Raw genomic sequence first — 22419 nt, forward strand, 5'->3', positions numbered from 1 at the left:
GCCCCGTAAAAGCCCAGGCCAGTGCTGCGCAGCTAAGCCGCATCCCCGACCCACAGAACCCGGGGTAGCAGCCACTACGCTCTGGGGTAACGAATGAAGTTTGGTTCCCGGAAGAGGGGTGCTTCCATGGCCAGGAGGCGGCAGCTGGAAGGACCGTGAGGAGTCAGTGAGGCGTCTCAGACACTCTGAGAGGCTCGAGGCTCGGCGGGAGTCTGACGGCCTGTGAGGAAACTGGGTGAGGCTTCGAGGAAAGTGAGGAAACTGTTCCTGGAAATCGGAAAAAACGGAGCAAATGTGGCCGCCCTGCCGCGGGGGTCACGCAGTGAGTTTAACGTGCCTCACGAACTGAGCAACCTGAGGACGTTTCCAGCAGAATGCCAGAGGCTTCGCCCGGCGTCTGATGCTGCGCACAGGAAACTGAGGAGAGGCGAGGAAAAGGCAGAACTGTTCCACATCAAGGAGCTAGGACTGGCTGGTTTGAAAATCACTAGCCTCTCTGACAGCAAATGAGGCTGAAACTACAAAGTAGTCTCTAGGCAGAGGTCAAAGCCAGGACGTGGGACACGGGCTAGAGATGGAACTGAGGGTGTGATCAATCTTTCGCTAAGACCTTGGAAGCATGAAGGTGCTGCCTCAGAGGGCTCTCTAAGGATGTCATGGGCGTGCCTCACGGATCCTCGCCATTCAACAGCGGAACTTCTGAGAGGTTAGGGGCACTGTCCCCCAGCTTCAGAAGAAGCCGACAGAGAGGAAGGCTTACCTTGGAGCATTTTTGGGTATGGGTTTTGTCTAATGGAGTGAACCCCAACAACTCGCACAGGAAGCCCACAAAGATTTTAAGAGAATTGTACTCGCACAGATACTGCTCCAACCGAAAGGGTCAGAAGTCATAGAAAATGAGGAGCAGTACAAACAGGCTGAGAAAACGCCCCTGCTGAAAGCCCAGGCTGCCTTTCATGGGAAAGAAAGGATGACTCAGAGGGTGGAACCAAGAAAGGGAAAGAAAGTCACTGCTAGGCTCTGAGTCCTAATTCGGGAAATGCCAACATGTGTCCGTGCTAGGTTTCGGAACTAGTGCCATGGCTCCTGTATCCCCCCTTTTCCCTTTGTTGAACAAGCATGCCCACTGCGGTGACCCTGTGCCTGTCCCGCCAGATCTGGGGTTTGTGGAAGGAGACGGGTCACATGTCTCTAGCTCTTGGGTGTTCAGATTGAGAGGAACCGGCTGCAGGAGCTCCTCCACCCCTGGACCTGAGTTCGCTGGTTGAGATCCTGGGCTTTGAGCCCCTGCTGGAATGAGGCCTATGGGGTCAGGGTGGGGGTGGAGGTGGTCTACTTGAGGGAGGGACATGAATCACTGGGGCCAGTGACTGGGGAACTATGGTAACCGGCCCTCAGACAGCTCCAAATCAACCTGGCTTCCCTTTTATGCCCCCGCAGGCACGACCTGTGTGACAGTGTGAAAGTGACACCACGTGGTTTTACGACCTGTGTGACAGTGTGAAAGTGACACCATGTGGTTTCGGAATCTAGATCAAAAGGGGCACAGTGGCTTCCACCTGATGTCCCGGACCACCAGCTGTGGGGCAAGTGCTTGCCACGTCCTGGGAACACCCAAGCGTGAGTAGCCCATACTGAGAGGAACTGACACCCGCTGTGGGCAGCCATACCCTCCTCGAAATCAGGGCAGTGCGGCACCTCAGAACAGGATTCCGCAGCCCCAGGGAAGCCACATCTTCATCGCAACCTTGTGAGAGGCCCTGGGGCAGAACTGCCCAGCCGAGCCACTCCCAGATTCCTTCCTGACAGTGACTGTGTGGGGATATATTCTGGGGGCGCAGCAACAGATGACTAACACACTGAGCTAAGGGGCAGAGCCGGGATGCGAGCCCAGTCCTGACACACAAGGCTGTGCTCTCAACCGCTATTTCCACTCCAGGCTTGGAGTCCCAGGCCTGTGGCGGCCCCTCTGTACCTGGCGTGGCCAGCGGCCGGGTGAGACTGGGCAGAAACAACAGTAGAGAGGTTGTGTGATCCCACGGAGAGCATCTGTGAATAACGTGAGGTTTGCCTTCCAGGGTTCATTTCTAAACTGTAGCCCTCAAAACCACGTGCACTCCCCGCCAGGGTTGTGTGCAGTCCTGGGTACGTGGCAGACTTGCACGTCTGTGTGCCTCTGCTCACACGCCCCTCCTGGTGCCATCTCTCCAGCTGGCCGAGGCCTGCCCACCCGCGGTTTCCAGCTCCCACTGTCCTCTGCTGGCTTTCTCCTTGACAGGTTGCCTACATTCCACTTGGCTCCTCTCACACTCTGTCCCAGGAGAGACACAGGGTCGACTCACCGTCCCCTCTGCATTTCACACAGCCGGCTCACCATGGCAGCAAATACACCTCATTACAGGCACAGGATTTAACTTACAGTTGTGTTCTGAACTAGAAAGTACACTCTTCCAGGCGGGAACCTCACTGACTCATCTCTGCACTCCCGTTCGTGAGCCTGAGTCATCAACTGAGTCATTTCCTGGTCGGGGGAGGGGAGGTCTCTCCCTCTCTCCCGTGCGATGCTATCCCGGGCAGGTGTGGGACTGTCAGGGGTCTTACCTGGCAGGGAGCGGATGAACTCGTAGACATCTTCTACATTCCATTTGGTGGGCTCGCTTGGTAGGAAGTGGTGCCCCATGCCCACCAGGTCCCGCATGTGCATGTCAGGGAGCTCCAGGTCCCGCTGGCCTTGTCGCCGGCGGGAGGTGGACGAACTGGCTGAGATGGGTGACAGGGGCTCCTCATAGCTTGAGTTATCCGAGCAACGGCTGGAGTCTTCCTGGCTGTGTGTCAGCTGCAATGCGGCCGTGACCGAGAGGGGCACGGTGCCTGTTGGCTGGGGGGGGGGGGGGGGCAGAGAGAACGGTTGGCTTCCTGATGGGAGAACCACCCACGTCTAGCAGAGTGACGGGCAAAGCAACTGGTGTCCTCCTTCTACTTGGTCCATGACTACATACCTTTGAATTCCTAGATCAAAGCATCTTCCGGGCTGTCCCCTCTCTGGTCCTCCCAGTACTGGCACGTGCACCGCACTGCACGGCAATGACCTGACTCTATGTCTGTTGTTTCTCCTAGATGTGGGGTTTTAAACCAGGGCTCTATGGATTTCAGGGGTGGTCTACGAAACAGCATGGAGAATTTCCTGGGCATGTGCATGTTGGATGGCAGCTTTCCTCAGATTCTTAAAGAGGTTTATGACCCAAGTGACAACAAGCAGCAAAAATACATCAGGTTCTGAAATGTCCCACTAGGCTGTGGGCTCCCGCAGGGTGACTTAGAGCCTTAGCGCCTCACAGCGCTACAGCGCCTCTCAGCATACGGCTCGGGCTACAAAATAGTTAACAAATGAATACCTATGGTCCTGGTAGAGGCTTCAAGAACTCAGTGCTCTGTGTTTGAGGAGGCAATGACGGGGCGCCTGGGTGGCTCGGCTGGTTAAACGGCCATCTTCGGCTCAGGTCATAGTCTCACAGTTCGTGAGTTCGAGCCCCGTGTCGGGCTCTGTGCTGACAGCTCAGGGCCTGGAGCCTGCTTCGGATTCTGTGTCTCCCTCTCTCTCTGTCCCTCCCCCACTCATGCTCTTTCTCTCTTACTCAAAAATAAACATTAAGAAAAAAAACAAAAAGAGCCAATGAGATGTGGGGGAAAGGGTATAGGCTGCCTCCCCACCCAGCCCTCCATGTGAGACATGAGATAACCGGGACGGTTTGTCTCTTCACAGGGCCAGGCAGAGGAGACCCCACTTCCACGCTCCCAGAAGGATGGAAGCAAACTAGAAGGGGAGAGGTGAGGAAGGGGCAAGGGAAACCACCCCTAAGCATCCATGGGTCCAAATGCAAGGGCCCCTTAAGGGACCTGAGAAGGTTGTGAGAAATGAGGACATAACAGAGTATACTTAGTCAGCAGTGGGAAAGGCATGCGGGTGTCCCGGGCCTGTTAAGAAGGGAAGTTGGCGGGGACTTGTGTCAAGCCGGCATCTCACCTGCTTCTTGGTATCCTTGGTAAGTGGTGGCAGACTGGCTTTGCTGGCCCGGCGGCGGTTGTGGGTCGTGGCTCCTGCCTTCTGAAGCTTGCTCCGGTCCGAGTGGAAAAGCCCCACTCGTTTGGTGCACCCCACGTTGTACCTGCCGGAGTCAGGGAAGGACGGAAGTCAGAGCACAGTCATGGGGAGTACGGGCCTCGGGCAGCATGACAGCAGCCGGGCTCTCCAGCAACATCTAAGTCGGTCTATTTGCGCCGATCCTGGGTCTACCACTGACTGCTAGCTGTGTGACTCTGGGTAAGCCACTGGATCTCTGAGCCTCAGTTTCCTCATCTGGAGCTGGGGATGAGACGGCTCACTTCCCGAACTCGGTCCAACAATGACATGAGCTAACATGTGGCAAGTGCTCAACATGACAACTCAGGTCATGTGAAGAACTCGTGGCCGACATAGTCTACACTGAACGTCACTGGTGCCAGAAGACAGCTGCCTGCAGTCCTGCTGGGAGGTACAGGCGCACCTCACAGACACTGCGGGGTCGGTTCCAGAGAGGACTCGCAATAAAGAGAGTCAGATGACTTCTGTTTGTTCCCTGATGCATATAAAAGTAAGGTTTACGTTACACTGGAGTTTATTAAGCATGCAATAGCATGATGTCTAAAAAAACCAATGTACGTGCCTTAATTTAAAAACACCTTATTGGGGGCGCCTGGGTGGCGCAGTCGGTTAAGCGTCCGACTTCAGCCAGGTCACGATCTCGCGGTCCGTGAGTTCGAGCCCCGCGTCGGGCTCTGGGCTGATGGCTCAGAGCCTGGAGCCTGTTTCTGATTCTGTGTCTCCCTCTCTCTCTGCCCCTCCCCCGTTCATGCTCTGTCTCTCTCTGTCCCAAAAATAAATAAACGTTGAAAAAAAAAAAAATTAAAAAAAAAAAAATAATAAAATAAAAATAAAAACACCTTATTGCTGGGGCGCCTGGGTGGCTCAGTTGGTTAAGCGTCCGACTTCGGTTCAGGTCATGACCTCACAGTTTGTGAGTTCAAGCCCCACGTCGGGCTCTGTGCTGACAGCTCAGAGCCCGGAGCCTGCTTTAGATTCTGTGTCTCCCTCTCTCTCTGCCTCTTCCCTGCTTGTGCTCTGTCTCTCTCTCTCTCTCTCAAAAATAAACATTAAAAAAATTTTATAAAATAAAAAAATACCTTATTGCTAAAAATCGCTAACCATCATCTGAGCTTTCAGTGAGTCATAAATAACCTTTTTGCTGATGGAGGGTTTCGCCTCAATGCGAACAGCTGCTTGCTGATCAGGGTGGTGGGTGCTGAAGGCTGGGGCAAGTTCCTAAAATAAGACAACAATGAAGTCTGCCATGGTGATGGACTCTCCCTTTCATGGACGATTTCTTTGTCATGTGCAATGCTGCTTGATAACATTTTCCCCACAGAACTGCTTTCAAAATTGGGACTCCTCTCAAACCCTGCCACTGCTTTATCAACTCAGTTTATGTAATCCTTTGTTGTCATTTCAACAATCTTCACAAGCATCTTCACCAGGAGATTCCACCCACCACTTTCTTACTTTCTTTGCTCCTCTATAAGAAGCCACTCCTCATCCATTCAAGTTGCATCACGAGATGGTAGCAACCCCGCCCCATCTTCAGGCTCCACTCCTCATTCTGGTTCTCTTGCTATTTCCACCACATCTGCAAGGACTTCCTCCACTGAAGTCTTGAACCCCTCACAGTCATCCATGAGGGTGGGAATCAACTTCTTCCAAACTCCATTAATGTTGCTATTTTGAGCACGTCCCATGCATCCTGAATATTCTTTAAAAATTTTCTTTTTTTCAACGTTTTTTTATTTATTTTTGGGACAGAGAGAGACAGAACATGAATGGGGGAGGGGCAGAGAGAGAGGGAGACACAGAATCGGAAACAGGCTCCAGGCTCTGAGCCATCAGCCCAGAGCCCGACGCAGGGCTCAAACTCACGGACCGCGAGATCGTGACCTGGCTGAAGTCGGACGCTTAACCGACTGCGCCACCCAGGCGCCCCCAAAATGCACTTTTAAAAAAGACCTGAAAGTCAAAATGACCCCTTGATCCATGGGCTACAGAATGGATGATATATTTGTTAGCAGGCATGGAAACAACATGAAATCTCATTGCCATCTCCATCAGAGCTTGTGGGTGACCAGGTGCACTCTCAGTGAGTGGTGACATTCTGTATTTTGTTTTTTAATGTTTATTTTTGAGGGAGGGGAGGGGCGAGAGAGAGGGAGACACAGAATCCAAAGCAGGCTCCAGGCTCTGAGCTGTCAGCACAGAGCCCGACGTGGGGCTTGAACTCACAGACTATGAGATCATGACTTGAGCTGAAGTCAGACACTTAACCGACTGAGCCACCCAGGCTCCTTGAGCAGTGATATTCTGAAAGAAATCTTTTTTCCTGAGCAGTAAGTCTCAACAGTGGACTTAAAATATTTACTAAACCATGCCATAAACAGATGTGCTGTCATCCAGGCTTTGTTGTTCCACTGACAGAGCACAGGCAGAGTAGATGTAGCATAATTCTTAAGGGATGTTCAGAATGGTCCATGGGCATAGACTTCAACTTCCAACAACTCACCAGCTGCATTAGCCCCTAACACGACAGTCAGCCTGTCCTCTGAAGCTATGGTGCCAAGCACAGACTTCTCTCTAGCTACGCAAGTCCTAGACGGTGTCTTCTTCCAATAACAGGCTGTTTTGTCTGCATCGAAAATCTGTTGTTTAGCACGGCCACCTTCCTGAATTACTGTAGCCGGATCTTCTGGGTAACTGGCTGCAGCTTCTACATCAGCACCTGCTGCCTCACTATGCATTTTTATGAAACGAGATGGCTTCTTCCCTTAAATCTCATGAACCAACCTCAGCCAGCTTCAGATTTTTCTTCTGCAGCTTCCTCTCCTCTCTCAGCTTCACAGAATTGAAGAGAGTCAGGGCCTTGCTCTGGATCAGACTGTGGCTTAAGGGAATGTTGGGGCTGGTTTGATCTTCTATGTAGACCACTCAAAGTTTATCCATATCTGCAATAAGGCTGTTTTGCTTTCTTATCATTTGCATGTTCACTGGAGTAGCACTTTTAATTTCCTTCAAGAACTTTTCCTTTGCATTCACAACTTGGCTAGCTGTTTGGAACCAGAGGCCTATCTTCTGGCCATCTTGGCTTTCCACATGCCTTCCTCACTAAGCTTAATCATTTCTAGCTTTTGATTTGAAGTGAGAGACCTGTGCCTCTTCCTTTCACTTGATCACTTAGAGGCCACAGTAGGGTTATTAATGGGCCTAATCTCAACATTGTTGTGTCTCAAGGAATAGGGAGGCCTGAGGAGAGGGAGAGGCAGGGGAATGGTCGGTTGGTGGAGCACTCAGAACACACATGACGTTTACTAAGTTCACCATCTTATGTGGCAGTAGTTCACAGAACCCAGAACAATCATAGTAACATCAAAGATCACTGATCGCTGCGATGTGATAACAACGAAAAGGGAAATATTGCAAGAATGACCAAAATGTGACACAGAGACAAGAAGTGAGCGAATGCTGTTGGAAAACCGGTGCCGATGGACTTGCCTGACACAGAGTTGCCGCACACCTTCAATGTGTAAAAAGCGCAGTATCTGGGAAGCATGATAAAATGAGATATGCCTGTAGCTTGGCAGAGCTTCACAGAGGTACCCTGATTACCTCCAGCACAGGGCTGAGGACAGCCTTATTCCAGCCGGCATGCGGAGCCCCTCTCTGCCTAGGGATTGAGAGAGTTCTATTCCTTTGAGGGTCCAGGGCTCTGGGATCGGTGCCTCTTCTGCCTTGGTATGAAGACCACATAGGGCTCTGGAGTCAGGTGGGTCTAACTCCCCAACTATGCTGCTCGACACAACTACTTATCCTCTATGCCTCAGTTTCCTAGCGCGTGTGAAGGGCACAGTTATGCCTGCCTCACAGTTATTTTGAAGACCAGATGACCCAGGGCGTATCAACTGCCTAGAGCAGCGCCTAGCACGTGGCAGGCATGCAGTAAACGACGCTGTGTCTGACTAGGATCATCGGTCTACGCTGGGTGAAGCGCACAAAGAGAACATCTACAATGAGCACAGCGGCTCGGCGCGAAGCCTCTGGTGGAGGGCTTGCCCAATGGGGACAGTAGCTGCCAAGGGCAGGGAAAGAGGACGGGTTCAACGGGGCCCAGGAGGGACAGCCGAGCCGAAGCACTGCCTCCTCTCCTCGGACTTGGGGCTGCTCACTCGAGCTCTGGGTTCCAGGACGTGGCGGATTAGCGACACGGTGCCACTTCCAGGCAGGTGGAGGAAGACGGAACGCAGATAAGCTACACCTAGGGTCTCCCAGGATGGACGATCGATCGCTGAAGCGAGGTAGGACACGACACGAGGTGCGATCCTGAGGAGGCGGAAGGACTGGCACAGCGACAGGGCTGAGGCCACTCACCTCTTTGCACACGCCATGGAACAGAAGCGCTTGGAACGCTTGAACTTGTAGGCAAAGTCCACCCGGCCACAGAGTTCACACTTGAGTTTGAGGGGAGTACCCTCCTCTTTGGATTCTGGAAAGTATGGAAACTAGAGTAAGTGTAAAGATGAGCAACCCCCACAGGACCCCACGAGGCCTCCCTTCTCTGCTCTGCCTCCTCCTCATGTCCCCACAGCTGTGGCATGCAGTGGTGGTCTGGCTTGGAAAATGCCCATCTGCTTTCGCCGCTGGTTTGGGAAGAGGCGTTTCTTCCACCCTGGCCAGTAGCAGTGGTGTTTGGTGACGGACCCCCGGACACCTAACAGGTTTTCTGTCCGAGTGCTACGAGCCTGAGGCAAACACAGGTGGTGAAGAATCAGCACCCCTCTGGAAGAGAGGAGGCTCGTGGGGAATACTCTGGATGCTGTCACAACTAATCTGGAATTATCCTACCCTACCGTGACCCGTCTGGTCAGCTGTTGCCTTTGGTCACAGAACCCAGGAGTTCTGTATCCTACGTAGCCCCCACTCAGCCAGAGGCTCCTGCTGCAAGTGCAGTCGTCGCCTGGCCACTGTGGCGCCAGAGGGCCGGCTCCCGAGACAGCAAAGGAGGGGCACTCCTGCCTGCCCACTCCCACCTCCTGCCAGCAACTCCCAAAGGAAAAGCAACTCTTGGAATCCTGTGCATGGCCGGAGTGGGGCTGGGGGAGGGGCGGGGGACAAACAGTTCCCCGAGGGCAGGGACTTTCCCTCTTCTATTTTCTAGGGGGCAGGGCCCGGGGGAAATGGTTGGTAGACCGATATGTTAACCCACTCTCTGGCCAGGGTTCCTCCACGGATACGGCTAGAGGAAGTGTGCGAGGCCTGCCTTTGTGGCCCTGTCTACTTCCCGGTCAGCTCAGCCAAATCGGAAGGCATTTGGGGTGTGAGAGGCCTACCTTGCAGATAGGGCTCCTCCATCTCAGAGTCAGTGGTGGTGGTGTGATCCTGCTGTGGAAGTTTCTCAGGCAAGAACCCCTGTGCATACTTCTTCTTGAGATTCCCCACCAGCAGGGACGAGCGTCCCACCTAGAGGACAAGGTGACATGGAGGCCATGAGGGTTAGGTGGGAGACACTGCCTTGTTATCCAGCCTCATCAAAATTACAAATATAAAGCATCTAGGTGCAGATGCCAGCCTCCACATCATCATCCGAGTGTGCCTTGCTCAAGGCCCTATTCTGCTGAGCAGCTCAGGAGGCAAGATGCCAACTGTCCCCCAAGTACAGGGATGGCTTCAATCCAGGACCAAAGGACGGCTTAGGAGGTTAGGAAAATGCCTACTCTTCCAAGTGAGTGAGGGGCAGAGATGGAGACAGAAATCACCACCAGCGAAGCTGCCAGGACCCAGGGTTCACATGTCACCGGGCAGGAATACAGCCGAGGCCGTGTGTGTGAATATATGTATGACACTAGAGGGACTCGGCAACCATTTTTTCGTTTCCTACTTTTCCCCACCTTACGGCTGCTCTACCCAAGCCAGAGACACAGGCAGCCATGGAGGAAAGCAGGAGGAAATGGACTCTGGGCCACAGAGCAAATGCCCTGTGTGGCTGCCAGGATCTAGACGGGCTTATTCACTCTTGGTCCTTCCTTCGTTGCCTCTGTGCAGGCAACCTGGTGGCTAGATCTCTGGGGCGATGCCATGGGGGAGCCATTCAATCTGCATCCACCCTGTCAGATCGGTTGGTTTCTGGGGTTTCTCTGGGAGACCAAGGCCAAGACCTAGTCTAATGAGGGAGGGGACGTGAAAGGGCTGGAGCTACTTATAGCTAAGGTGCTCCAGGTAGATTTCTTTGCCACAGGCCTTGAACAACCTTCAGAGGGAAAGAGGACAAGAACCTATTTGTCTTCTGGCATTTTAGAAGGGCAGTTCAGCCAGCTCAGTCAATCAAGCTTAGAGTCTTCTGCTGACTGTTCCAACCACTCAGGGACCCGAAGAATGAGCAGAAGGCAGATGGCATCCCATGAAGATGGTACTAACAGCCAGATAATCTCATCACAGGAGAGGCCGCTGTGCACCTGGCTCTGGGCTCCTCCCACCTGTATAAGACCATCACCTGTCTTCACCAATTCACACCGCACAGAACCAGCTGTGGGTATTTTGTTCTAACAAGCCATTTTCTTGATTCTTTCATATTTCCCTTTGGTCTTATGCTCTCATTGGACACATCTGATTGTGGCCTTTCTAAAGTACCCCTCACTCTCATTCATTCTCTTTTCAAGGCTCTGTCACCAGAAAAGAAGCTTCAGGCTACAGCCCTGTTCTCTTCTCTTCATCTCAGACACATCCTGAAAATTTTGTTCTACGGTTTCCTTTTGTTCTCTAATTGGCTAAAGTTTTGCCATTCAGAGGTTCTGGCATTCAAAACTGAATGAGGTCTCATTTCCCCAAACCCATCATCTTTCCCCCAACACTCCAATGTGAATTCCCTTCTAACTAAGGGGGTCACACATCACCAGGCAGGAACATGGCTGAGTCTGTGTGTGGATAACTTCTAACCAAGGGACCTTGCCAATTATTACTAATCACGGATACTTTCTGGACCTTAGGAAGACACTCAATCCTAGAAAGAAAATGGCTCTGACATTCTTTTGCGGGGGAGGGAAATTAGCAAGGAAAGAGCAAACTGTTTACATTTTTGGACATTTTACATGGAAATGTAAAAATATGCTAATACACATCCAAAATATACTTCAAAAAAAAAAAAAAAACAAAAAAAAAAAAAAAGAGGGGAAAAGAAGTAGTCCGTACCGGGAAAGGCTCCGCCCCCTCCTGGATCACAAACCCTTCGATAACATGCGTCAGGATTTGGGGTTTCACAATGGCCTGTGGTGGTTTATTCTCACCATTCTGGGGGGCAGTGCCGGTGATGCTGGAGGCAGAATTTCCGTTCCCTGAGGTCATGCCGGGGCTGCTGAGGTCGGTCAGTGCATGAACAATGCCCTGCCCTGTCTCTGTACAAGGGGAGAGTAGGAAAACACAAGCAGGGGAGGTCAGAACTGGGTCCAGACCAGCAGAAGGAAGGGCAGGGACTCAGCATGTGCCTGGCTTTTTCCATGGAGCCAAACGACAATGCAAAGCAAGCAGTCCCCTCTGTCAATGACCCACTTAAAAGTGGCAGGTTTGATGGACACACCACCAAGTGGGACTATAATCGGTCCTGCAACCAGGCAGCTAATCAGCTAGCAGTATTTTTTAATTTCCCAACTGTGCTAAGAATAGTTAACCAAGTCAAACAGATAATAATTCTCTTTTGGGAGTTAAGACCTCGGTCAATATTGATCTGGACAAACAAGGCAATCTTCAGTTCAAGGGAGAGAATGTATTTAAGGTGATAACTACAACCAGGATGAAAAGCTGCACTAGGTACAGGGCTTGGGGTGTGATGGGGTCTGGGGGAGAGAGGTTAAACCTTCTATAAAGTTTTCCATGGAAAAGGATTAGATTTTAAGCAGCCTATGAAAGGTCAAAGTACAAACCCCAGAGATGAACACAAAGGGAACACGAGGGTTGAGCCCCAAGTGAACACGGTGCTATCCATAGGAGGCTGGTTATTGGGGGTCACACATTAAGATACACTGCATTCAATTTCTCCCCCAAGGTGGGGGGCTCTATGCTGCTTCTGTTGGCCCTGTGCTCTTGATCAAGCCCCTTGCCCTGTTCTCAGCTCCACATCCAGTCCAGTCCTTAGTCAACCAGAGTCCTCCCCTCCTGAGGTCTCTTCCCCTGCGGGCCTGCTGGCCTTCCTCTGAAGGACCTGACAGTGTGCTGTAAAAAGCGTGTCAAGGTGCCTACACAGAACACACCACAGGGGACCCTCCTCTTCTCCACTTCGTCGGCCCCTCTCCTGAGCTGCTCCATGATTTAGAGGTACAGACCCTCATTACCTCACTTTTGCAGCCCCCTCCCCGCCCCCTTCCCAGGCCCATTCCACACCAACTGTGTGAGCTGAAGTTGCCTGTAACCTGGAACTTCCTAAAAAAGAAAAGAGAAAGAAAAAGCCATTTCTTTATTACAACAAGCCTATTGATATTAAGCGTAACCCTGCCTGTGTGTGTTACATTCTTGAAAAACGATTTCAGTACATTAGTTTAGTAATTTTTGCATAAAACTTTGTATGTCGATGCTCTTATTTCATGTTAAACACTGAAAATCTCACCATGGAACAGGAATTCAGAGTCTGATATGTAGCATAAGAAATAAAAATAAACACATTTTAGAAAAGGTTTATAGCTGGTTCATTTTATTACTAGCAGTCCTAATGCTCAATAAACCAGGATAAATCTTTTTTGATAGAAAAGAATCGACTATGACACATGCCTTCACTAATCAGACCTCAGTAATTCAACTATAATAAATTTCAGAGCTGAGCACGAGCCATCCAAGAGATATGAATGATGAGATTTTTTAAAATTAATTTTTGTTTGAGACACATTCACACCAGCAAGTTGGAAAAATTCCTTTAAGTGTTTATAGTCGGTTGAAGAAAAAGTTTTTGACAGCTTTGACTTTACTGTAGAGATGAAAATTTTCCCCTTTGGAATTCGCCTCTCTAAACTATGAAGGTGTTTGAGAACTACATCAAAAAATCTTTTCTTAACTGTCCATGAATAACTAGGAGGACCAGGTCAATCAAATCAAATCAATCAAATTAAATTTCTCTGCTTTTAAATGTTAAATATTTAAGCCTGCATTTACAGAATTACATTTTCTCTTTTATTTAATATTTTAAATAGGCAAGAAAACATGTATTTTACTTAAACTGATGAATAAATGCTGTTAAAATATAGAGCTGACTATAGAAGTTAACATTTTATTTTTAGATGGTGGCAATTTACATCTAATTGGAGCCTAGTAAAATATTTCCTGACTTCTCTAATGAACTACAGATTACAGAATCACAAGATTAGAAAGTCTGGTTCATTCCCTTACCAATGCTTGAACCTTCTCTGTAATACTCCCACCACCCAGTGGTTTTGGGGCATCTGTCTGAACAGCTCTGCTGGCAAAGGAACGGACTACCTCTGGAGTGGTTTGTTCCCAGTGTGGGCAGTTTGGTTAAAAAGTTCTTCCTTCCTGTGAGCCAAAAATCTATCTCCTGTTAATTTCTGCCCACCTTTCTGCTCCTTAAGACCATACAGAAGAAGGCCAATTGCATTTGTATAATGGGCAAAAACACAGGCTTCGACCTGGCTTAGAGACTGGTCTTTATCACTCAAACAAATTAGGGGCAAGTCGTGGTCTCTCTGAGACTAGCTCTCTCACTAGCTGTAAACTAAGGACAGTAACACCACCTACCCTACAGTGTCGGGTGGCTATGAGGACCGCAGGAGATAATCCCCCGACAGAGCAGCACACTAGAAGTGCTCACGAAATGCTCTTGGCGTCAGAAAGCGTATCACTCACGACCACACTCTATCTTCTCTCCTTCAGGCCAAACGCCCTCTGCTTCTTCTATTCCTTCCACGAAAGGCTGCAAGTTCATCATCATCCTAGGTGTTCTCTGTTTACATCCTTTAAAGTCAGGGACCCAGTCAACACCAACAGAAAACTCAAGCGCACTGATCTAGGAGATGGGGTTGGTTAAGATTTTTGTTTTGTTTCTTTGAAACGTGGTCACATTCCTGACTGAGAGCACAGGAGGAGGGAGACACAGGACTCCCTTGTTTTGGTTTATAATTCCTCTGTGGAAGTACTCCTTTCTCCTTGAAATCTGGGGTCACTCCCAACTCTGGCTCTTTAGATATTCATCACCAAACTGCTTCTGATACCTTGTCTCCTTTTATGGGATCTCTCCATCCTTGCCTGATTCTTCTCCCTCCCCCACCACTACTCCCTCCCCTCTTGTGTCTCAGAGCAGTGTCTATTAATGTGCACTGGAGCACTGCAAGACAGGGCGGTGCAGGCAGACTCCTGAGGTCAGATTCTTCCCTCACGCCAAATACAGTAGTGAACAGATACATTTCAGTAGCTCTGAGTCTACAGAGCCGATGCTTAACTCTGGGAAGCAAAGACTTTTTGGAATCTCAGTTTTAAAAGAAGGATCTTATTAAGCAGGAGAATAAACAAATAAACCCCTTCATCCTAACGTTAGAAGCCATCACTGCCCATTATAACGGGCAGGTTGCAGAAGAGACAGAAGCCAAGGGACAGAGGGAGGGCGATTTACGAATATACAAAGGTTTGCGACTATTTGCTTGGCAGTCCTCTTGTGGGCCAAGGCCTCCTCATCTGCTTTAGGAACAAAGGAGTCTGGGCTATTTCTGGAATGACCAAACACAATCTCACCCCCTGCCAAGCTCAGCACTCTGAGATTAATTTAATCTGCTTCCCGCTCTCCCAGACTGCTCTGCAGCCTGCTGGAGGGAAAGCAGCTTAATAGTGAAACTTGCAGAAACCTGTCCTGCCGGCCCTGCGGCCAGATAAAAGATAGAGAGAAAGACTGTTTCAGGAATTCTTGCTTTCTCAATTCTCTTGACCAGTCCTGAGGCTGGTGGTGCTGCTGAAGATTTCCACAGGTCTCAAAAGCCATTATACACAACTAGGCACCCAAATCTGAAAGGTGGAGGCCAGGATGCCGTGAGCACGACAGGTTGCGGGTGGTGGGGGTGGGGGTGGGGGGGTTGGGGGCGGGAGGCAGGCCAGGGAGGGAGAATCTAGTCTTTTAATGAAGCTGCTCACAAAGGGCCAAGTATGCAGATAGGAATGAACAGGACATATGTTCTGGGGCAGTTGTTAACATTATGTAGGTCTCAACCTCTAGGTTGCCTCTCAATTCTGGTCTCATTCATAGGTTCTGGCAGAAATGTGGACCACCCAGCAGCCTGTTTGTGAGATTATCTGCATTGGGGTTCGTCCTTTGTGCTAGGCAGAGCAAGTTTCTTTAGGCAGGGGCTATGTCTTGTTACCTCTGTATCTTCAGGAACTAACCCCATGCCCGCTATAGGACAGCTACTTAATGTCTATTAAACTGGATCATCTGGAACCCATGGTCTCAGTCTTCGCCAGTCTCCTCAGTCTCAGACAGGGAACTTGACACCATCTGAGACTTGTAAATTACTTTCCGAGGCTATAATGATTTGACAGTAGCTAGGCCAGTGCCTCCTACAGGAGCGGCATTTCTGGGTACCTGGTCACGAAGAACAAGAGTTATTCCTTAGCCCATTTCATCCCGTTAGGGTGGGGATTTCTTCAGCAAGAAGGGGCATTAAGTTGCCCTGAAGGCTGGAGTGCTGGGTTCCTTGGCCCCTTCGAAACATGGGTGTGGGCTCTAGGCATCTGGAAAGCATGATGACCTCTAGAGGCAGAGCCTGGGAGGCTTCTATAAAAATGGCCCCAGCCTCAGGGCCAGTCACTAGGTGTCTAGAGAGGCTGAGCTCTCCTGCCCACTGAAGACAGAGGTCTGGATGGCCACAGCTATGCGAAATCTGGGTCATTTTACAACTAAGTCTGATGTTCTCCACGTGTGCAGATAAAACAAAAATCAGTTATGCTGGAACATGGCTTAGTACTAACAGTTATTATGGGCATATCAGGTGGTCTGGCTATTCATTCTGTGTGCCCCTAAAGCAAGTCCTTGAAGACCTGCTTCAGAGGACATGGAAGGCAAGCGGAGCGTCTCCTGCCCCCTCAGCGTGGTCCGTGGCTTTCATTTCTATCTTCTCCAGACAGGAGAAGTATTTTAATTTACAAGACTTCTAACTACCCTTGCTTGACTGCAGCAGGAGTAAGACAGAGCTAATGAAGTTAATAAAGAATTTAAGGAAGCAAAGTAGGTGATAACATGGGTCATTTGCCTGCAGCAAATTCTGCTCGACAAATGGCAAAACAAGGTTGCTTATACAACAGAGAGCATTCTCTCCATGCCCCTGGCTCTGAAATCATGCTCACTGTGCCTCAGCTTAGCAGGCCCAATCATGCGGCCAGGATGGGGGACAGCAGGATTCCTGAAGAACCGCTTGCTCTAGAGAGAGCCCGAGTGGAGCGCCTGCAAAGTGAACGCCCAGGGAAACCATATCCAGGAGGCAGAGAGCAGCTGATCTGGTGGGTAGTATCAAAGCACAGTAAGCTGAGGGCAGCAGAAAACCCCACCAGCCACTCTTACAGTCTCTTTAGTTATTCAGAAAGAAATAAGTAAAGAAATTGGTGCCATTCTGAAAGTGAGGAAGGTCAGATATTTCATAAACACGTTTTTTGGCATCCCCACCACCGCCCCACGGTGGGGGGGGGGGGAGTAGGAAACTGAAGTGGCGGGGAGGGGGGTGGTGACGAGGGAGAAAGGGGTGGGCAGACACACAGATAGACGGGGGGGGGGGGGGGGGGGAGACAAAGGGCAAGGGGGCAAGAGAAGGAGGACGATGGCTCCATCCTGGGACCTCACGAGTCCATCAATTAAAGAGAATCATTTGGTTAACAACCTTTAAAATGTAAATAGACACCTGTGGTCATTCACACCTTGCTGTGAGCCACTCAGATAAGCAGACAGCTTTCCTCCCAATTTCGGGACAGCAGGCTTGGTGGGAAGGGTGGGAGTGGACAGTGATCCTTCTGGATCATGGGCACTAGATCACACAGGACTGGAGTCTAGCATCTGAATTTTCCAGAAGGGGAAAAGTGTGCATTTCAGAACCAAGGCAAGGGTGGCTGCCTTGTATGTGGATGACAGTAGCTTCTAAAACATGCACAAAAGGAGCTCTTAGTCACGGGGAAACCGCAGGCCCCTTCCTACCCCGGGGGTCTTGTGAGTATCACAAGGCAGGAGGCACCAATGCCCAATGTTCGTAACTTTTTCAGGGGAAGAGTCACAGGAGGCTCCTGTCACAGGGGGCTCCGGGGCCCCTGGCCGAGCAGTCGCAGGAGGGCGAGGCTCTGGGTCCACGCCTGGACTCCTGCGGGGGAGCCGGCCGGCGGAACGCAAGGGGAGGCTGAGCCGGGTGGCCCCACACCCGCTCTCAGTGACACGGCTGAACGACCTTGCTGAGTCCGGGTTAAGAGGACCGGAGGGCAGACGTGCTCCTCAGACCTGAAGCATCCGGGCTGAGCGGCTCCGGCCGAGGCATCTGCTAGGGAGGGCTCCTCCTCCTCCTCCTCCTCCCTGGCAGCCATTACCATACAGCTGACTTTCACGCTGTCTCTCAGGACACAGGCCGAGAGAGCGGCCCTTCTGACTCACCCACAATCCCCAGCCACAGTGTACATAAGCTGAATTGTAAACAGCTGAATGTTTTCCAAGCTGCCACCCCCGGCGATGAAGGCAGGAATCAATGGAGCGGACAGCCACCCTCCCCCAAACAGGTCAGGACAGCGGGAGCAACGGGGGTTTCCGAACAGCTGCAGGGCCGGCTTCCCGGCCCACGGACCCAGCAGACTCGGCAGCAGCACCTGCAGGGCCACGGGGTGACTTCCCACAGGACAGGTCGGCGCACCTGGGAATCGCAGCTACCTCTCGCGGGATCCAAGGCAGAGGCCGAGGGCTCCCAGATACTCTCCCATCACAGCTCCCTGGTGGATGCTAGGACTTCAAAAGACCAAATGTCTGGAACCAGTGGGAGAGGCTGTGCACGCGAGACCTCAAGATCACAGGAGGTGGACGTCAGCATGGCAGAGGAAGACTCTGGCTCTGGGTTCATCCTCTGGCTCCACCTTTGACTACCCGTGAGCTGCGAGCACTTGGTACCTGCTCTGAGCCTCAGTCTCTCCATCTATAAAAAAGAGGATCACACTGCCTATCTTACAAGGTTACAGTGAATAGAATTTTTATATGTAAGATATGTGGCGCTGATCACATTTAGAAGCTGTGCTACAAGGCAGCTAAGTCTTTAGGATCAGAAAGCCCTTAGGCTTAAATCCTAGTTTGTAATCCTGGACAAATTACTCTAGGCCTTAGTTTCCTTATCCGTAAAATGGGTACTTAGACCTGTCTCACACGGCTGCAGTAAAGATTCAATAAGATAATGCAGGGACAACACACGGATCAGGCAGGACTTGGCCATAGGAGGGCTAACGTCACTGAAACCTGAGAGATTAGGAAACCCACCTTAATCTCTTAATCTCGCTCTCATAGAGCCTGGCTTCGTGTAGCCTCGGGGCAGAGTTATTCTCCCACTGGCCCAAACTCAGGTACCTTTCATGTTCCTCAGACACCCTGGGCTACTCAGGGTGTCAAGTCCTTGTCCTTTTGAGGTCAGGCTTCAGGGAAAAAAGTTACTTCCACTTTGACAATGACTACAACATAACAGAAATGCACTTGCCTTCGGGGCAAACCAAAGGTCTCAATTCACCTTCAACAGTGATTAATCCAAAGGACGAGACAACCACTATGTTCCCTTTGTACACAGTTCTTTCACTACATTCCCTTTGTACACAGTTCTTTCGTAAGGAGTCCCAGGGTATCACAGAGAAGTGCAGAACCCCAGAAACCAGAAAAGATAACTTTGGAGCAACTAAACTACAAAGGCAGTTTAGCCTGTGGAAAGAAGTTAAAGGCTGAAGGTAAAATTATGGAAGATGGATTTCTTGTTAAATCCAGTTGTTAAAAAAAGACACACAAACGACTAGAGATATTTAGTGAATTCTCTAATTATTTTCAGGTTGATAAAAGTAAAGGCCATTATGTTGCCTGATATGCTTATTTATTTACCAAGTGCAGGAGCACTAATATTCTTAGATAAATGGGAGAGGGAAGAGGAGGAAGAGGAGGAGGAGGAGGAAGAGGAAGAGGAGGAGGAGGAGGGGGACAGAGAGAGGGGGAAAAAGCTAAGCCTTAGCTGTTTTATCTATATAATGGGATGATGATATTAACTTGCAAACCAATCCTCCCGATCATTTCTGCTCTTGGAAAACATCACTCCGTTCCTAAAACCATTGTCCAAGTCTGCAATCACCTTCCTATCCTACCAATCAGCTGACAGAACAGATTAATACTGACCACTGGAGACCTGAATATATAGACTTAATCGATTTTTTTAAAAAACAGTATTTGACTGGTATTAACTTTGTTTCCATCTGAAGTGTCATCTGCTTTGACTGTTTTAAACATGTTTTAGTATAGACTGGATTAATATAGATTTGGATTGTATGGATTTAGGTCACATACGGATGGTTTCAAATACGCTCAAGATATCAGTAACTAGGGATAATTATATAGTATTTGAGACATAACAGCCATGCAGCTAGGGCCTTAACAATAACCCCCAGTAGTCATGAGCTCTCATTTTCTTGCCAATAGTCTCGATCTTCAGTGTCAGGCCCGGTCCTCCTAATCTACTGGGGAAGAGCTGGTTAGGACACTCCATCTGACAGTCATCTCTTTTTAAGAGAAGCTATAATAAATTTCTCTGCTGAGGAGAAAATCATCCAGAAAACAGGTATTTGCTTTAAAGGCTGTCCTAACAGTAAATGGCAATACTCTTCAACATCTGAACTTATGTCAGAACTAGCAATCCCTGTTTAATAACAATCCTTTCTCTGGCAATGAAGAAAGAATGTGCTCTTCTTCTAGACTTATCTAAACTAAAAAAAAAAAAAAAAATTATCTGGAAATTGAAAGGAAAGCACATCCTTTTTCACGAACTATAAATAATTTGGAAGGGGAAAGAAAAAAAAAAAACTGTTAAGTTTACCATGCTGGCTGAGATGATCTTAGGATGAATCACACAACAATGTATTAAATTATGCGTTATGGTTCTTACTACACCTTCTATCTTCAAAAACTAACATTGGTGGGCGCCCGGGTGGTTCAGTCAGTTAAGCACCCGACTTTGGCTCAGGTCATGATCTCACAGTCCGTGAGTTCAAGCCTTGCGTTGGGCTCTGTGCTGTCCGCACAGAGTCTGCTTCCACCTCAGATCATCCATCTTCCTCTCACTCTCTCTCTCTGCCCCTCTCCTGCTCGCACTCTCTCTCTCTCAAATATGAATAAACATTAAAAAAAATTTTAAAAAACCCCTAACATTCGTAACTGTATAACTCTTGCTTAACTATATATAAAATAGCCCATTGCTTGGCTGCGTCTATCATTCTCTACTTTTGTTACTGATGGGACAAAATCCAGAATCTTTAAGGTTTTTGTCTTGGATAAACAAATGGTTGATTAGTTTCCTAACCACTCCTCAAGTGTCATGAAGTTGAATTCAAGGTGGTCTGCCTCTGAGTTTCTCAAATCAGTGGTCTGATGTAGCTAGTAATTCCAAGTGAAATTCTGAAAGAAGTTAGTGCTCAAAATGAAACCTGCATCTATTCGAGAGATGAATAAGTAATCTTAAATAGGCACACTTCTTAGTTTTTTAACATAAAACACAGCAGAATCTTTAAATGGTGACTCACATTATAGTCTGAACCATGCCATAGAAGCTCTTAAAACCTAAAGCTACACACGTTCATACATCCACTTTGAGGGGTAGTCCAGCCATGTTTTCCAACAAACAAGGTGCCAAGTCACTGCAGAGAGAGTCATTTCTGTTACTGGCACAAAGGCCTCAGGAGGGCAGATTGCATAAGGCAGCAGTCCCCAGCCTGCTTTTCCACGGGGGTGGAAAACACAATAGCATCCTCTCTCCAGCCACTTTGGTGACATTCCTCCTGACCACAGAAAGTCATCATCTTCATCTTCCAGTTGCCAAATGGCTCAAAAAAAAAAAAGGGAATAAAAGAGAAAATATCATTCATGGAGACTCCTTATTTTCATTTCCCGACTCTCCTCTCTAGTAGATGTATCTTTTCAGAAGAGAATCTTTTTGAGGGCGGGACCAAGTGTGTCTGGAGATCAAATGACATTGAATAGCTGGGAGAAACTTTAATATAAACTTGGAATGACTCAAAGAAGAGGGGCGGAAATAAAACCCTTGGTAAAAAGCCTACTAGCGTGGGGCAGCACTATCAGAACTCGAACCACCATTGCACTCCCTAGTTTTGTAAATTTAAATTTTATTTTGGCTTACTGATCCAGCAAGGGACTCTGATAGGATGTGGGTGAACTTTATTTGGCAAATGGTTACCAAATGGCTAGCCTGAGGCCCACAGCCCAAAGGAGGGCAGAAACCCAAGAGGATGAGTCTGAGGATAAGTTCTTGTCTTTCCACATTCACAACAGTAGAAAAAAAAAAAAAAAAGACAAAAAGACATGAACTCACACGTGGGGGTTCTTAATTCTGAGACAGTCATCATTTCTTTTTTTCTTAAACAAGAAAACCTAGGGAGGGGACAGCCTATGTGAGAGTGTGTAAGACCAGAGAAAGAACAGCTCAAGTTTATAAGACCATCTATCCATGTATTCCTCTTCTCTTAGTTTATTCTCTTTCCCTTGGAAAGATCAGAACTAAAGGATCCCAAGTATCTGAGACAGGAAATGAGTAAGGCAGGAAGAAGGATGTGGTCTGAAAAAGAGTGGATTCTGGGGCTGAGCCAGAGTGAGTAACAGGCACAGGGTCATAGATGGGGGAGGGGGTCTTGGTGGCAGGAACAGAAGTCTCAGGTTCAATCAGCTTAGACTAGAAAGTCAGTGACAGAGGACTTATGTCCAGAGAAGCAGAACAACAGCTTCCTAAAAGGTTATCCGCTACTGAAAGGCAGAGAAGCAATAGCTGACGAGGCCTACAGCCAGGAGAATCATTACAGGGACAGGAGGAAGAAGAGCTGGAGTTTCCTCCTTTCTTTGAGGGAAGTGGAAATAATAGACGTTGAGTGTGCTTGACAAAGGTAAATTAGAAATTATGTCAGGACCTGGAAGAGAACTGGAAAAAGCTGGGCAGTGAGTACGTGATGAAATACCAATGTTCCTGAAGCATCTATGTGCCACATCTCAGTAAAACAACAGCTTTAAAAAAGGAAAGAAAAAAAAAAAAAAAAAGGAGTGA

The 22419-nt window shown here is 49.1% G+C and overlaps 1 protein-coding gene across 8 annotated transcripts in view; it reads right to left on the reverse strand.

The window, feature by feature from the left end:
- The window catches only part of PHC2 (polyhomeotic homolog 2), a 116464-nt gene that overhangs the window by 1874 nt on the left and 92171 nt on the right, over window positions 1-22419 (reverse strand). For 6 of the 8 annotated variants that reach the window (XM_045476589.1, XM_045476587.1, XM_045476590.1 and 3 more), the window contains 5 exons: window positions 11318-11520; window positions 9463-9592; window positions 8504-8618; window positions 4025-4166; window positions 2602-2878 (listed from right to left, as the gene is read on the reverse strand). In XM_045476589.1, coding sequence (XP_045332545.1) covers window positions 2602-2878; window positions 4025-4166; window positions 8504-8618; window positions 9463-9592; window positions 11318-11520 — 867 coding nt within the window. Of the gene's footprint in view, window positions 1-2601; window positions 2879-4024; window positions 4167-8503; window positions 8619-9462; window positions 9593-11317; window positions 11521-17991; window positions 18030-22419 lie in introns of those variants that run through there. The other 2 variants (XM_045476593.1, XM_045476592.1) reach the window with 2 other exon arrangements.

This window comes from Leopardus geoffroyi, chromosome C1 (assembly GCF_018350155.1).
Source record: "Leopardus geoffroyi isolate Oge1 chromosome C1, O.geoffroyi_Oge1_pat1.0, whole genome shotgun sequence".
Classification (NCBI taxonomy): domain Eukaryota; kingdom Metazoa; phylum Chordata; class Mammalia; order Carnivora; family Felidae; genus Leopardus; species Leopardus geoffroyi.